The sequence below is a fragment of the Felis catus genome, chromosome B1 (assembly GCF_018350175.1).
Source record: "Felis catus isolate Fca126 chromosome B1, F.catus_Fca126_mat1.0, whole genome shotgun sequence".
NCBI classification, from domain to species: domain Eukaryota; kingdom Metazoa; phylum Chordata; class Mammalia; order Carnivora; family Felidae; genus Felis; species Felis catus.
The window spans coordinates 171270399-171288377 of record NC_058371.1 but is presented as its reverse complement, the minus strand read 5'-3'; the positions used below and the strand labels follow the sequence as shown (position 1 = coordinate 171288377).

Here is a 17979-nt window from a genome sequence, read left to right as displayed (position 1 = left end):
ATTATCCATGACCTAAGGGGATCCAGATTTTAGCAGAGGAGTCAAGTATAAAATAAGTGTGGGGCGCCTGGGTGGCTCAGTCGATTAAGCGTCTGACTTCAGCTCAGGTCATGATCTCACAGTTTGTGGGTTCAAGCCCTGAGTAGGACTCTGTGCTGATAGCTTGGAGCCTAGAGTCTGCTTTGGATTCTGTGTCTCCCTCTCTCTCTGCCCCTCCCCTGCTTACACTCTTTCTCTCTCTCAAAATAAATTTTAAAAAATAATTTAAAAAAAACAGTGTGAAACAAATGTGATGACTATCATAAAGGGGAAAGCATAGGACCTAATTCAGGAGGTCACTTCAAAGAAGTGCCATTTAAGCAATGAGAAATGAAAACCAAGCCCAGAGTGAGACCTTAGTATTTGCTGAATGAGAATGAATGCATGAGTGATCATTAGCCAACAGAGTTCTGAATTATCGAAAGATGCCTAAATCAAGAGTCAACAGGCATTCAGTGAGGCCCTGATGAACTTAAATGACATTAATTTTGGTGGCGATGAGGACTATATTCTGCTTTAAGACACTGAGTTACTTGACAAATGAAGAATTTTTACTCATTGTTCGGCTAACTATATGTATTCAGTTTTCATTTCATGCTACCAACACAAAACCAGCCCCAAATTGCCCAAATCTTTATGATGATTCCTCTATCTTGCCTGCATAGTTCTGACCCCTAGCTCCTATGAATGTGACTTTCCTGGTATAGTTACCCAAAATTATCTGCAGAGGTAGCTGTCACCCACCCACGCTTCTGTGTGACAACTCTGTCCAAGCAAGCCAAAGCAGCCCCAACTTCTCGGGCAGTACTGAACGTTGCAAACTGCCACCTAATTTGGGGCCTATTATTGTCCCTGAAGCGTTCACCTTCATGACATATACAAATCAAGAACTTGCATTCTAAGGAAAAAGGGAACAGATGACAACAACCTTTGTGGAGAGACTATCCAATTATCTGCCTTTTAAAGCAAACCTGATATAGAAACATTATTATCATATCACATAGCAGCAAAGTTTAAAATGACAGAGCTAGGAGTCAATGTATTCAGGACTTAATCTGACCTACGAGTTGGCCCATCAACAAACTATCATGTAAGGAAGAGCAAGAGGTACAAACATAGCCTTTGGTGATCATAGCTTCTTACAATTCCGTGTAGATCTTTGGGACTCAATATCTGAAAAAGCTCAACAAAGGAGCTACACTGAATAAGATTTTCCCAATGACATAAAGGGAAACAAGGAATGACAAGCATCTGGAAAGGGTGTATTTTTAGACTTCTTCCCAGAGTCTTTCTGTTCATCTGTTAAGATTTCACACATAAAACTTCATCCCTCTAGTTCAGCTACAGTAGAATTAACCCATGAGCTCCTCCACTGGTTAAACTCTAGTTTGGATTTATGTGGCATCATACATGGTCAAAAGTTTCACAGACTATTCATCATCTAAGTGCAACCAAGGGACAGACCAGTAAAGAGCAAGCATTCTTCCCTCTCTTTCGAAATCTTCAGAGTGGTAAGAAAAAGTTAATCCGCTTGTCAAAAGTCACATAAACTTTCAGTAGTCAGCGTAGTGAAACTGCTGGCTGTTAAACCTGATTTTCTGACACACATATACAAATACCCAAATCTGCTATCCTTCAGGTGTGTCTTTTGACCTCCACGGCTGTTACTTTCAGTCCTATTTGCCTAAATACACAAAGCCACAGTGAAGTCTTCCCCATGAAGGAGGTTTCCTCTAATTTTGAAACAATCGTTTCTTCCAGCCATTTTGCAATGGACTGGGAACCTGTCAGGAGAAACACTCTTGGCTCCTTACTATCAGTGTCACGAGGCAAATCATGTTTTTCCAAAATCAATGGCCTCTTAACTTCAGTACTGTCTTTATACGTTCGTCTCCCACTAGAAGGGCAAACAGGCCAAAGATCCCGTGGTTATTATAGTGAATACATTACACTGCGATTCCTTTCCCTGAGAACTCGAGCATTACAGAAATCTTCTGAAGCTATTCTTTTCCTACATTTTTCCTATTTATTGTTTGGGTTTTAGCCACTATTAACATGTCCCCAGGTGTCTGCAATTGTTATTAAATTTGATCAAATGTAAACATTTGGCTAAGGCTCTAGTTTTATCATATATACTCGTATTTTTTTTACCAAAAAAAAAAAATTGATCAAATGTAAATATTTGGTTAAGGCTCTAGTTTTATCATATATACTCATATTTTTTTTTACCAAAAAAAAAGCTAGAATATAAATACTTAGTGTTTCCAAGAAGTATTCAGTCATTAGTTCTCCAAAATTAATGTATGAACTGCATATAGTCATTCCTAGAATGTTCTAAAAACACAGATTTGAGGATAAGAAGCAGTCTTTCAAGCTGACCTTTAATTTGCTATCTTGTCCAAACTTAACAGAAAAGGTGAGGAGGAAAGAAAGCTTCAAAGTATTTTCATGAAACCAGAACCACCATTTAACAAAAGCTTTTAATGGCATGAGTCACGGGGCACACCGAAGTGCAAATCACAAGGTTACACGTCGCCTCCTAGAAACACCACACCTGGTTCCAAATTCTTTACTAAAGCAAATGCTCACTAACATCTCGTTCAGATCACTGGAAAACCTCAAGCACAGGAAGATTTTACCTCACTCTCCATGACACTGAAGTCCCTCTAGTAAAACCGAAAACACCATTTGACCGAAAGTGAAGATTACAATTATCCGGGGCCTCCGAGGTACAGTTTGCGAAGCAATTATTTTTGCCCCTTCCTCCCCTCCCCGTTCCCGCCCGTTCAGCCGAAGGCAAACCAAATTGTATGTAATCTGAAAATTTAGATATTTATAAATAACAAAGTATGGAACAAGTACCTGCCAAACACCTGGAGCTCTCTTTCCTCGGCTTGCTCTCTCCTCCCACACTCTGGCAACGGAATGCCCTTCAAAACCATGGCTCAGTGCTTTTGGTAAATGTTTTACGAGACACTAAACAGCCCTGTGTCCCACCCTCAGAGCAAACACCATTGAGAGAACACAATATAATGGTTGCAAAGATATCGTGTGATGTACAATAATGCAAATGAATAGGCAGGCTCTATTTCTACACTTCCCCTTAAGGGGGAAAAAAAAAATTCCAAACCTGTGAGGGGTGGGGGTAGGCCGGCAGGAAGGGCTTGCAGAAATACACCTTGACACTAGAAGCATTACAAGTTGTGTGCGCGTGTACGTGTGTGTGTTAAAACGGCATTACGATACTGCGCTCATTGTTCTCATCTCCGAGCAAGTCTTGGCTTGCTAACCTGAAAAAGCGTCCAAGGCAAGAGCTAATAAAGGGTAGAGTTCACCAGTGAGTCTGTAGACACAGTAGCAACTGTACATTTACCACCTCTTTCTATTTATTAGAGAAAATACAACTCAAAAAAGCCTCTCTAACCCTTCTTGCACAGTCAACAAAATGTACTCCCCGTTTTCCATATCCCTCAAGTAACTCACAGTTAAAAGCCAACCTCTGCTCTGAACCAGAAGTTTTGCATTCCATTCAAGTTAACAATTACAACTGGAGGATAACAGAAACTTGCTGGCACTGAATTATTAGCATACCCAGAATGTCAGGTGCCTCTTGGTACCACCAGGGTTAACACGATAAAGAGAAGGTGCTCAGGGATCAGCTGCCTGGTTTTACAGAAACCACGTACGGAGATGGCTGGAGTCTGGAGCCCATGTGGGCAACACACATCTACCTGCTCTTGGAGCTCTGAGTGGGACATCTGAGAAACGAGAAAGTAGAATTATTTAGCCAGTGTCAAGCCTACTCGCTAAAAGGAACCCAAGGCCGTCTAGAGGAGAAGATAAAGAATCGACTTTCGCTCTGAAATCACACACACAGCCAGGTTAGGCAAATAAGAAAACCCATTCTCTTGTCCCCACCCCCTACCCCAGTCTCCAGGGATACTCAAAATTCTGTATTTCATATCTTTAGGATGTCTAGTGGAGTAGAAAGAAAATCAAACATAGGACTGAGATCATGGCTTTTCCACACACTAGCTGTGTGACCTTGAGCAAATCATTTAACCTCTCTGAGCCTATAAAATAAAAATGTCTCATCTATAAAATAAAATGTCTAGAACCAGGAAAGATAACCCAAAGAACTGAGAGCTCTCCCAATCTCAGAGCCTAGAAAATGGCACATTTTCAAAACTTAAGATTTCCAAATCTTAAGGGTTGTTGCAAATTGTTTTGTCCCCTTACGTTACAGTTATAGGCCCCATTTTATTTTCCATTTCCTCCTATTATAGATGCCTCAGGTTAGTGCTGTGACTAAAGACAAGTGACTTCACTTCTCTTTTGTCTTTTGTATCGCAGGGTGGGTGTCTGCCTCCCAAGGGGCACCGTGAGGGGCCTCCCAGCCAGCGGCCTGAGTCCTTCTGATTTTACATTTCTCCTCTTCATGAACCCACCCGCCCTTGAACACAACCTCACTTTCCCTTTCCTTCTCTCCTTTCTCATTTTTCTTTTTCCCTTCCTTTCCTCCTTCCCTTTCTGCCTGGCCTCCCTGAGAGAGAGATGATGGAAATGTGGCGGAGAGTAATTATCCTCCTCATCCCATTTCTTCCATTATTTCATGTGTCATATCAAACCCTCTGGGGAGGGAGGGAAGTCGGATGTTAGTCTATCATCCAGATTCTACTGGCGGGAGCCCGAGACGCAGAGATTCAGCTGGTCTCAGGGCAATTGCAGACGGCGTCCTGCACCTCGGCTTTCCTGACAGGCCAGGGTTGCCTCAGCTGCCACTCCAGCGTGGGCCAACGCCCGGGCCTAAAATGTGCCTCAGTGCCCCAATGTCCCCACCTGTTCTAGTCAATTCTACCTGCCAATTGTGGCATATTCTCCCCTGGGATCGCTCATCTCCTCATCTCCTTCCTTCTTCTGTCTTGGCTGGTCTTCCTCTTATTCTGTTTTTAGGATCTATCTCACTCAACCCCTATAACTCACTTTTGACGACCGCTATCCCTGTGTGCCTTTTTTTTTAAATGTTTATTTACTTTTTGAGAGAGAGAAAGAGAGAGAATGAAAGAGAGAGCGCACAAGGGGGTGGGGAGGGGCAGAGAGAGAGGGAGACACAGAACCCGAAGCAGGCTCCAGGCTCTGAGCTGTCAGCACAGAGCCTGACGCAGGGCTTGAACTTGAACAAGATCATGACCTGAACCACTCAGGTGCCCCATTGTGTGCCTTTCTTTAGGCAAACCCAACAGGAGCAAATCTCCACCAAATGACAAACCTGTATGTTTGGGGGAAAATTATCCAGTTCCTAGGAGGCTTTCTTTATCAGTGCCCCTCTTGGGTCACGTATCCCATGTCACCCGGCACCCCACTCTGTGTGTGTACGTCAACTGCTTTCTAGACCACCAGAGTACCCACTTCTGCACCCATGCATGGAGTCCAGGGCTTAGGACTAAGGAACATACTGGAATTTTGATGAAAAAAATGTGAGGACATAGTATCTGAATCTAAAGCAGTGCCCTGATGGAGTAAACTTCAGGTATAAGCAAAGGCCTGAGTTTGGGGTTTTGATGTAGCTGCTTTGCACTTTTATATATATATATATATATATATATATATATATATAATATATTATTATATATGTGTGTGTGTGCATATATATATATATAAAATATATTATTATATATGTGTGTGTGCATATATATATATAAAATATATTATTATATATATGTGTGTGTGTGTGCATATATATATATATATAAAATATATTATTATATATATGTGTGTGTGTGCATATATATATATATATATATATATATATATTCAAATAAGGATAAGAAAAGTGGGTTATAAAGACAAGGTAGCAAATAAGCTAACCATCAAATTGTGCCATGAAACAAGCATCATTTGCTAAATGTCTGCAATTACCCAGTACTTGATCCGTGTTACCTCATTTAATGTCATCGCACAGGAAGAGACAGACTCGGAGAGACTGCCCATGGGCAGGCAACTGATAAGGACAGAAGTGAAAATCAGAGGTCTCCATCCTTGCCCTTTGCCTGAGCTGTCCTCATGTGACACAAGCACACTGCAGCCTGCTCACTCCAGGGACGTGCCTGTTGCCCCAATCAAGAGCCACCTGCGGGTGTTTTCTGCCGCTCTGTGCTCTGCTCAGAACCTGCTTGACCCTGTTTTTCTACTCTACGCGCCTTTTCCTTGTCCTCTCCACCCTCCTCCGGCCACCTTTGCTTCTCATCCCAAAGACGATCTGTCCTGTTCACTTGGAAATCTATTGGCAAACTCGAATATAGGGGCCCTCGTTTGACCGCAAAACCAAATAGACAGTATGGATTGCCCCACTTAAGGAAGCCGTTTATAGTCATGTCTTCTGTGGCTGCAAATTTGATATTTGATTTTAAACACGGCAGGCTGTGTTAAAATTCCCTGTTCTATATAGATAGCACTTGGTGTGTGTGCTATTATATTCAAATACTATATTTCATGGTGCTCAGAGACTAAAACTCTGTGTCCCTGAGAAAGAACCATGCCTTCTGTACAAAATAAATGTTTATAATAAGATTTCCCCATTTCCAGCCATACACTTTTTTTTTATTTAAAAAAAATTTTTTTTATGTTTTTATTTATTTTTGAAACAGAGGGAGACAGAGCATGAGCAGGGGAGAGGCAGAGACAGAGGAAGACACAGAATCCAAAGCAGGTTCCAGGCTCTGAGCTGTCAGCACAGAGCCCGACGTGGGGCTCAAACTCACAGACCATGAGATCATGACCTGAGCCGAGGTCGGACGCTTAACCGACTGAGCCACCCAGGTGCCCCTCCAGCCATACACTTCTAAGTTGAGTTTTTGCTCTATTTTTTTACGTCATTGTGCAGGTATACCCCTGAAGTTTTGTGTTTTTTTTTTAATAAAAAAAATAATAAAGTTTATTTATTTATTTTTGAAAGAGAGAGATACAGTGAGGAAGGGGCAGAGAGAGAGGGAGACAGAAAATCCCAAGCAGGCTCCGCAGCTGTCAGTGCAAAGCCCAACGTGGGGCTCGAACTCATGAACAGTGAAATCATGACCTAAGCCAAAACCAAGAGTTGGACACTTAACCGACTGAGCCACCAGGCACCCCACCCCTGAAATTTTTAACTGCAAAGTTCCAATAGGGCGGAATAATCTAACTCTGGCAAGTGCTACTCTCTTGCCCTGGGCTGCTTGCAAAGCATCTGTCAGTTCTAGAGGCTCCCTTCCAGCTTGGATATATATCCTTGAGTCTAGCATATATTTGTTCTGCAGGATGGTTCCAGATTCTGGAAGGGATTTTGGGTTCCCTTGGATACTAGGTTATAGGAGAGGAGGAATCAGCAGAAGGTGGAGATTTTATTTGGAGCTGCTAAGTCGCTCAGACGTTGCCAAAGACCTGGCACTCCCCTGAATCACTCAAGCCTCTTCAGTTCTCTAGAAGGGGACTTCAAAGACCCTTGCAAGTGTGGCCTCAGCCAACTGCTCACCCCCCACTCCAGCTTAAACTCAGACACCCAAGGAAGGTGTCACAACGGCCCTGGGTGTTTTCCCAAGTTGCCCAAGGAAGGAGAGGTTGGAACAGGTGAGGAGAACACATGAGGAGTCTTCTCTGTCCAACACTGTCTTTCACTAGGACACCAACCACTAGACCAGCAGTTCTCAAATTGAGGTCTCTGAACACCCCGAAGAACCCTAAGGCTCTTGCAGAAGTCTGTAAGGCCATAACTATTTTCATAATAATTTTAATATTTGTGCCTCTTTCACTGAGTTAACATTTGCACTAACGGTGTAAAAGCAAAGGCGGGTAAGGCAGCACAAAATCAGGCAGAGGCAACAAAGTGTACTAGTAATCACATTTTTTACCGCTGGGCACTCAAAAGTTTGTTTTTAAGGCCCACTATCCTCAAGAATGTACCTGATGATGCAGGAAAAGATTAATTTCACTATATCTTGGCTCTCGAGTGTACATCTTTGTAATTTTCTGTGTGAGGAGATGGGAAATACGCACATGGCTCTCTTGCTGCATACCAATTATGATGACAGTCTCAAGGAAAATCACTCTTGTGGGGTACAGAGTGAGTGATAGCTGTTTTTGTTGTATAGAACACCATTTTCACCCGAACGAATGACCAATAGATAAAACCATGGTTGTTCCCACTTGTATATTTGGCACACTTTTTCTGGAAAATGAATGAAGTGTGCTTGTCACGTCAAAGAACATAACCGATAGTGTTTGTTTCCAACTTCAAGCTTTTGAACCAAAAGTTCAAATTTTGGAGAAGTGCACTTGCTGCTATGCACTTGACTGCTTACCAATAATGAAAGGTTTCTCTGATGAGATTATTTGTTATATTAACAAATGTGATTTTTTTAATGCCATATAATGAAAGGTGTCCATATTTAGAAGATCTTCACCACTCAGTACACCAGTATTTTCCAAATGACCAATTCATAATATTACAGAATCATGCATGGGTAAAAGAGCCATTCAAAGTACAAGATAACCCAGTGGGTTTTAATGTTATAGAGTATGAAAAGTTCATTCATTGATACTGTTTTTGATTCCATACTGCAACTAACTTTTTTTTTAACTTTTTTTTTTTAACGTGTATTTATTTTTGAGACAGAGAGAGACAGAGCATGAACGGGGGAGGGTCAGAGAGAGGGAGACACAGAATCGGAAACAGGCTCCAGGCTCCGAGCTGTCAGCACAGAGCCCGACGCGGGGCTCGAACCCACGGACTGCGAGATCATGACCTGAACCGAAGTCAGCCGCTCAACCGACTGAGCCACCCAGGCGCCCCTGCAACTAACTTTTAAGAAACCATCTGTTTTAAGAAATCTTTTTTTTTTTTTTTAGGTTTATTTATTTATTTTGAGAGAGAGAGTGCAAGCTGGGAAGAGGCAGAGAGAAAGGGAGAGAGAGAATCCCAAGCAGGCTCCTCACTGTCAGCGCAGAGCCTGATTCGGGGCTCGAACACACGAACCGTGAGATCACAACCTGAACTGAAACTAAGAAGTCAGACACTGAGCCACCCAGGTGCCCGTAAGAAACCATCTCTTAAGAGTTTGTATTTAGTATCAAAGAAGAATGTTTATGATGATCTGAAAAAAGCTACAAAAATACTCTTCCTTTTTCTAGCTACATATCTTTGTGAGGCTGAATTTTCTTTATATAATTTTATAAAAATAACATATATCAACAGAATGAGGGCAGAATATAGCTCATTTCTATCCAGATGGCCAACCAACACATGAAAAAATGTCCAACATCACTCATCATCAGGGAAATACAAATCAAAACCACAAGGAGACACCACCTCACCCTGTCAGAATGGCTAACATTAACAACTCAGGCAACAATAGATGTTGGCGAGGATGCAGAGAAAGAGGATCTCTTTTGCACCGCTGGTGTGAATGTAAACTGGTGCACCCACTCTGGAAAACAGTATGGAGGTTCCTCAAAAAACTAAAAATAGAACTACGCTACAACCCAGCAATTGTACTACTAGGCATTTATCCACGGGATACAGGTGTGCTGTTTCAAAGGGGCACATGCACCCCCATGTTTATAGCAGCCCTATTGACAATAGCCCAAGTATGGAAAGAGCCCAAATGTCCATCTATGGATGAATAGATAAAGAAGATGTGGTATATATATACAATGGAGTATTACTTGGCAATCAAAAAGAATGAAATCTTGCATTTGCAACTATGTGGATGGAACTAGAGGGAATTATGCTAAGTGAAATTAGAGAAAGACAAATATCATATGATTTCACTCATATATGAGGACTTTAAGAGACAAAGAGATGAACATAAGGGAAGAGAAACAAAAATAATATAAAAACAGGGAGGGGGACAAAACAGAAGAGACTCATAAATATGGAGAACAAACAGGGTTACTGAAGGGGGTGAGGGAGGGGGGATGGGCTAAATGGTAAGAGGCACTAAGGAATCTACTCTTGAAATCATTGTTGCACTATCTGCTAACTAATTTGGATGTAAATTAAAAAAAATTAAATTAAAAAAATAAAGAAAACCATAATATTTTGGGAGACAAAAAAAAAAAAAAAAGAATATAGCTCATTTCTGTCAAGCCAGTCATGAAAGATGTCTGCAAAAGTACACACAATGTACTTTTCTCACCATTTACTTGTTTTTGGAAATAACAGTTTTTTCCCATAAAAGTGTTATTGGTGTTTTTAACATAAGAGTTGACTATTGTTATCTTCGAAGGAATTAAATACATATTTTTAATTTCTCAGTTTGAATTTCTAGTGTGGTCAACAGGAACAGGTACAACCCACAAAAGAAGAGCACTTGGGGTTCCCCAATAATTTTTAAGAATGCAAAGGTAGGTCCGCCAGATTTAGCAAACAAAAAATGCAGGGTGCCCACTTAAGTTTGAGTTTCAGGTAAGTAACAGATGGTAATTTCGTAAAAGTATCCGTGAAATATTTGGGACATACTTATACTTTAAAAATCATTTATTGCTTACCTGGTGTTTATTTGAAGTTAATTGAGCATTTTAAAGTGTTCTTTGCCTGTTAAGACATACTGAGCCCCAGAAGTTTGAGCAACACTGCACCAGACCATGCCCCTCACATCTGTGCTAAAACATTAATACCAATATCAGGCACCCACTGTATACACGATCCAGTGGTAATCTCTTGACATACACTGTCTCTTCTGTTTCCCCCAAATCTTATGTGGCATGTACTCTTACAATCCCTGGTTTACAGTGAGGAAACAGAAACCCAAAAAAGTCCAGTGAAGCTAATTACTGGTGGAAGGTAAGACTGGAACCCACCCACTCAGCTTGTAACTATTGGGCTCACAGTGAACTCTGAATGAGAGATTCCCAAAGATGATGGTTTTTCTACATATTTGCAATTTTATTTCTGATACTTCTCTCTCTCTCCCTTACACACACACACACACACACACACAGCTGTGTGTTCTATCACAGCAATGGTGAAACCCAAGGCTGCAAGTCAGGAGTTCTATCCAGAATTGGCCATCAGCACTTTGACACAGAGCCAACTTTCCTAATGGTTGCTCCCCTTGGGCATGACAGCAGCATTGTCGGAGCTGGGAATTCTAGAATGGGGCAACAGCGCATAGGCACTGCTCATCACTCCATAATTGGAAGCCACTGGGAGATTGGTGCAGAGCTAGAATCATCCTTGAGAATAAATTGGGAATTTCTCCAAATGAATCTGTATTAACTGAAGCAAATGCAACCATTGTTGTAAGTAAGCCAAGGTCCTGTTTTCTGTACGATCATGACCCAGGCCACTGGATATATTTAATGAGCTCAGGCTCTACAGTAAACAAACTGGAAAGTAAATTTTCTTATGATCCAGCATGGGGGCAAGAGTATGCGCTAACTGTGCCACAGGATCTGTAAACACAAAATTGAATTTGCCTGCGGCCAACTAGGGGCCTTCCCCTAATCACCAATAGCTATGAAGTAATGGAGAAAGTGGTAAACATAAGAGAGGGAGAGAAATACCAGTCTTTCATATGGGGGAAATTTCTTTAACAAAGGGAAGGTTTACGTTTCAGATCTTTTTTGTTTTGCAAATTTTGTTTTGTAAATTTGGATTTTTATTAGATGTGAAGCCCACTGGATTATTCTAGGGGCCGCTGTGTAGACAGAAGCCAAGGGTGACAGAGCTCTGAAAATAAGCCTAGAGGAGAGAATGGGACAGGGGAGGAGAAAAATTGGGTAGATCAGAAATGAAAAAACGCCCCCAATGCAATGTTAGATAATTAAGAAGAGGCGCATTTTAGAAACCAAGACTTAGTGAAAGCCTAGAGAACAGGCCTAGGTGGAAAGGTTTTGGGAAACCAAAGGCCCCAACATCTGGCCGTGGGGTATCCAAAGGAAAGAGGTCACTAAAGGTCATTATTTTACTTTTAAAGCTGTCCACTCTGCAGTTCGCCTCAGGCCCACCTGCCAAGGCTGCTGTCTGAATTCAGACACTGGCCCAACCCTGCCCAAAGCCCTGCTGGCAAGATCTGCCTCCCCAGTTCAGTCCCTTTATCTGCTCACTCCATCTAGATCTCCAGCGCTGAAAGGAGCCGGGGAGGAGAGGCAAGCCTGGGCTCTCTCCTAGATAAGCTTAGGAGGTAGATTCTCGAAGCTTTCCCCTTTAAGGTGTCTTCAGAATTCATTCTTGTGAATGCTGACGGTCAAGGAGGACACAGCCAGAAACCATGACTCATCAAACTTCCAAACTCAGGACTGGAAGACTGCCTCTGAAGACTGGCTTTCCACCTTCAGGACAGTGTCCTGCCTGCTTCAGACACAAAAGAGGACAGAGCTGAGGGGCCTGCCTACTCTCCAGCAGCCTGGCTGCCTTTCCTCCTCTTCGGGGTTCTCTAAAGCACAGAGAACATGGAAGTTTTTTTCCCATTTTGTTTGAGACACAGGCTTTGAAAAGTGGTTGGATCTGTGTGTGAAGGTCACTGGTCGTGAGTGTGGCCAGATAGTAAATATTTTAGGCTCTGCAGGTCATACAGTTTTCTTTTATTATGTTTGTTTCTCTCTCTTTCACCCTTAAAATGTAAAAACCATTCTTAGTTACATACAAAACATAAAATCGGACGGTGGACTGGGCCACAGTTTGCTGGTTCCTCACTTAGAGCAATGGCAAAGGGCAGGCGGGGTCAACTGGTGACTTCTGCACACAGTTTGGTCGAGTACAGTGTCAAATGTTATGTCAAAATGTAGATGTCTGTCTGACATCTTGCTGACAAAGGCTATCTTATTCTCCGTCGCACTTGCCCATGTCTGACATTCTCTACTTGTGGGGTCATCTTGTCTTTGCTGTAATTCTCTTCAAAGAATTCAGCTGTAGATCTGGCAGGGAATTAAACCCTGAAATGCTAGTCTTCTGTATTTGCAAAATGAGATAAGCAAGTTTTAAAATAAGCTAGAATATTTTAAAAGTTTTCATTCTCAGTGTGTGTGTGTGTGTGTGTGTGTGTGTGTACATATATACATATGTATTATAAAATTGCAAGCCTGGAACAATCCTCCGGGATAGCCTAGTCTTTAACTGTTTATACTTGAGGAAACTATGACCTACTTCCATTAAATGAGATATTCCAAGTCACATACTAATTGGCAGAAGAACTGGGGACAGAAACTTTCCTGATTTCCAAATTAGTTCTCTTTTCACTACTCTACTCAGCACATTGCCAAATCAGTACTAAAAATTCAAGTCAACCAATACTTACAATGTATTTCCAATGTGCCCAGCACTAGCTACGTGCTCTAGAAAAACAAAAGAAGTAGATGAGAGGATTCCTGCCCATAAAAGGCTTTCGATATCATTGAGAAAACAAAGCACACACATGAAACAAATAATATTCTGTCTTACACTGTTATATAACTATATGGGTAAAACATTTGCTGCTCAGTATGATAGCCAGTAGTCACATGTGGCTATTGAGCACCTGAAATGTAGGTAATAGGACTAAGAAACTGAACTTTTAACTGTACTTAATTTTAATTAACCTAAAATTTAAACAGCCACGTGTGGCTAGGGGCCACTCAACTGGACATCACAGGTCTAAAAGAAAGGTTCTAGGTCTGGATGGAAAACCTGTAACATACATCCTGTCACTTTTCCCTCTTGTGTCTAGGACAAGAACCATGACTGATCACAGAGCTCTTTCCCTCTGAGTACAGATGGCCCCCCACATTCTATCTGCAACATATCTTCAACTGCCTGCACCTGGTAATGTATAATAAAACCTATTTGTCACTCCTGATACAGATAGGGTGACAAAGGTGAGCTGGAGGAGGAAGTACTTGGGCTGAGTCTAGAAAGATAGCACTGGGACACGTAAAGAGGAAAGGACACAGAGTGTGAGCTCCACAGAGAACAGCAAGACTAGAGGAACTGGACAGAGCTCTCCTGGTTCTAGGACAGGGAGGCTGCAGAAAGGACTGTGTTGGGTGTGGTGGGAGATAAGGGGACAGGGGACAGGGAGAGGGTGGGGCTAGACGAGGAGACCTTTGGATTCCAGGAGTTTGGACTTTCTCAAGAATAACAGGAGCACCTGATGGTTTAAGCAGGATAATAATGACTGGAGAAAAACATGTTTTAGGAAGGCAAATCTGACAGCAAGCCAGAGAATAGGTTGCATACTGGATATATGCATTCAGAGACTAGTGAGAAGGCTATCCCTCTAATGGTTTTGGTTTAGGAAATACTTGGTTTTGATCCTTCCATGGCCATTGCAAGAATTGTTGCATAACTAGTTATGCAGTATCTGGTTATGACTAGTACTAGGAAGGTGGTAGTGTGAGTGAAGAGGAAAGGCTACAGAAGAAAGGTTTTCTTTTTAATTTTGTTTTAATGTTTATTTTTGAGAGACAGAGAGAGAGAGAGAGAGAGAGAGAGAGAGAGAGAGAGAGAAGGCAGAAGAAAGAGGGAGACACAAAATCCAAAGCAGACTCCACAGAGCTGTAAGCACAGAGCCTGATGCGGGGCTCAAAGTCAGGGACCACGAGATCATGACCCGAGCCAAAGCTGGGAACCCAACCAATTGAGCCACCCAGATGCCCCTACAGAAGAAAGTTTTAAGTGAGGCAGCATGATGCCGAGGACAGACCATTAGCATCAAGGGACCTGAGTTCTAGGCCTGGCTATTTCAATGGGCCTCCTCTCTCTCAAACCCTAGACTGGATTTCCTCACTTTAGAATCAAGGTACTGGTCAAATCAACCTCTTAGTCCATTCTTATTCGTATCTCATTAAGGGTCAGATGAGATTTTTGAGAACCTTGCCCAGACATAAAATGGAACTAAAATATATATATGTTTGTTTGTGCGTATTTTAAGTGGCTATCACATATAGATGGTGGGAGTTGTCCTAAGACAAAAATGTTCCTTTGCTCTTTCAACTGTACCAACAGCAGGCAGCCTGCTGCAATCTATAAGATTTTAGGTGTAACGTTATTAAACATATATTCTGAGCAGTGTTGCAGGGAGGATGTACAGGTGTGGTTCACAGGACACGTAGGGGTGGTACAGACAGGGGATCAATTCGCAGGTAGGACTGCCCCAAGCAGCGACATCTGTCTTGCAAGGAACCAAAGGATTTTAAGGCCCCATCCATCATCACAGACCACAGGAAAAGTGAAAACAAAAACAGCTGCTAGAGAGCACAAATGGTTTTCTCTGGAAAAAGTAATATACCACCACTTGCCAGGTTAAGAAGCAAAGCCTAAACCAGAGCCTGACCACACAGGACATACATGAGAATCAACTGCAAATTTTTCCAAAAAAGTACTGGTGGCTGGGCTCTTCCTCAGAGCAACTGAATCAGAGTCTTGGTGAATGGGACCCGTGCACTGGTGTCTGGGTTTTGTTTTGTTTTTCTGAGTTCTCAAAACGACTGAAATGAAGGACATGCAGATGTCTCAGAGCAAAAAAAAAAAAAAAAAAAAAAAAAAAAAACAGTTCAAGGGGCACACAGGAACAGCCTGGAATCCAGATCTGACCGACTGTGCTCTTAACCCTGGTGAAGAATTACAGCCAGTTCCTTAATGAGGGGGGACATGGAGGCCATCAGAGTGGCCATAATTTGCATAGTAAACTCTACACAGTTTCTGTTTCAGAGTACACAATCTGTCATTCTGAATACATCCCTTTGTCATTTTCACTTCAGCACGTGTCAGAGAAGTCCCGGGGACTCTGGCTGCTCAATGACCTCTAGCCAACGAGATGCCTTTTTCCGCCGATCCCTCAGCCCTCCGATGAACTGCTAGACCACCTGGGTGTGTGTGCGAGCTCTGCCGTATGCTTAACCGTGTGATCCTGTGCAAGTTGCATATTCTCCCTCAAACCTCAGTTTGCCAAATAGGAATCCCGACACGTTCTTGATGGTATTTTTGTAAATTAAATGAGGCCATACAAGCAACAGACAATGTAAGTAGAAGACTTCTTTCGTGTGTGGAGCACACGTAAGCACTCGATAAATGTTAATTGTCATTATTTTCATCATCACCTCTAGGGTTCTTTCTAACTACAATGTCTTTCTTATGATCTTAAGAATCACTTGGGGGCGCCTGGGTGGCTCAGTCAGTTAAGCGTCCAACTTCGGCTCAGGTCATGATCTCGTGGTTCGCGAGGGCTTAGTTCAAGCCCTGGTTCGGGCTCTGTGCTGACAGCTCAGAGCCTGGAGCCTGCTTCAGATTCTGTGTCTTCCTCTCTCTGCCCATCCCCCACTTATGCTCTGTCTCTCTCTGTCTCAAAAATGAATATTTAAAAAAAAAATTTTTTAAAGAATCACTTGGTAACTGCACAAATGGAAATGAACAAAGATCAGTAGGTACCGACATACCTAGTTTTAAAGACTCGGTCTGTGTTAAGCCCCCTTTCATGCCAGCCTGACTTTGCTTGAGATGTCCCTTGTATTTTGCTGATCTTGATCTTAGTTTCAAAGAACCTCATTTATTTGGCAGACACAGAAATTTTGCCAGTCTCTTTTTTTTTAACTTTTTTTTTTTAAGTTTATTTTATTTTCAGAGAAGAGTATAGGCAGAGAGAGAGGGAAAGAGGGAGAATCCCAAGCAGGCTCCACACCATCAGAACAGAGCCCTGACACGGGGCTCACACCCACAAACCGTGAGATCATGGATCAGAGCTGAAATCGAGAGTCAGATGCTTAACCAACTGAGCCACACAGGCGCCCCGAAATTTTGCCGTTTCTGACGCAAGCAATGTAGTTGTTCCATTACTGTTATTTTTTTGGTACCACAGACACCCACGAGCGCAGCTGAAGTGAACGTCAGATCTTCTATAGGAAGATCTCCCTTCTATAGGAGGATCCCCCCGCCCTTGCTGTAGGAACTGTTGACACACCTGGGTAAAACCTGTTTGAGTCAGTGTGCAGCCTCTCACGAGCCTCCAACTCCACAGACCTGTGATGCGTGTCTAATGACTGGTTTGAAGACCTTGTTCTTGGAAACTCAGCGCTGACATTTGAGTGTCACCCATAAAATTTGCCTAAGGGTTCGATGCTGTCGTTAGCCACAGATGCCAGCCTCACAACCTTGGAGTATTCATTCTCTCTGCTTTCCAGAGCACCAAATACCCTCCTACAAAGCGTAATTGCCACCATTGATCTGTTATTCTGCCAAAAGACACACACATCTGGTTGAAGTCCACAGCTTTCTTTTTCCTTGTCGATGGTGGGAACGAACCTCTTCCCTTTAGGAAGACAGTCCTCCTTTTGTAGGCAGATGCCCGCTTGTCTGCTGTATGTTATTGGTTGAGTCACAGCCCACATCCCCTTTCTATCTTTTCGGTTTTGAAAACAGGTCACTTTGTTTTGCAAACAGCAAGTTTTCTAGGAGCAGGTTGCTAAAGGAGCACTGGCTCTATGAAACCTTGGCCTGTATGAATGAAATCATTTGAAAAGGGCAAATCTTCCAGTTTGGGATTAACCACAAACTCCCTGTGGAAACCAGTTTTCCCTTTGAAAACCAGTTTTTCCAAACATATGTTCATTTGGGTCCAGAAAACAGAACTAACTCGGTATCATTTTGCTTACAGGAATGCCTTGTTATGAAGTCCCTCACTGACTGTATCCACAACAGACTAAGCATGAGTTGGGCCCAATTAACTCTGACACCAAGTCTCAGAAAGGTCTTTAGCTTATAAGATCACAGTAACTACATACTGATCATTATAAACTATAGGACTTCAGGGCTACTTTTGCCTAAGTTCTCAACACCAGTGGGCCTCATACCTGAACTAGCACTAACGCTGAACTGGGTCAGATCAAACAAAAGGAAAAGAAAGTAAGAGGTCCAGACAAGAAGGTGGTGAGTTTACTCTGGTAAATCTGGATATAGGTGAGAAAAGAGAATCACTAAATTTCTACTGCATTTTC

The 17979-nt window shown here is 42.3% G+C and overlaps 1 protein-coding gene across 7 annotated transcripts in view; it reads right to left on the bottom strand.

Moving 5' to 3' along the window:
- Positions 1-17979, bottom strand: part of RBM47 (RNA binding motif protein 47) — a 162192-nt gene that overhangs the window by 70098 nt on the left and 74115 nt on the right. Inside the window, exon 1 of one of the 7 annotated variants that reach the window (XM_045056444.1) lies at positions 2902-4483. The exons of 4 other annotated variants lie outside the window; for them this stretch is intronic. In XM_045056444.1, the coding sequence (XP_044912379.1) occupies positions 2902-2981 (80 nt within the window). In that variant the 5' untranslated portion in view covers positions 2982-4483. Of the gene's footprint in view, positions 1-2901; positions 4484-17979 lie in introns of those variants that run through there. 2 more of the 7 variants (XM_045056443.1, XM_019829604.3) reach the window with 2 other exon arrangements.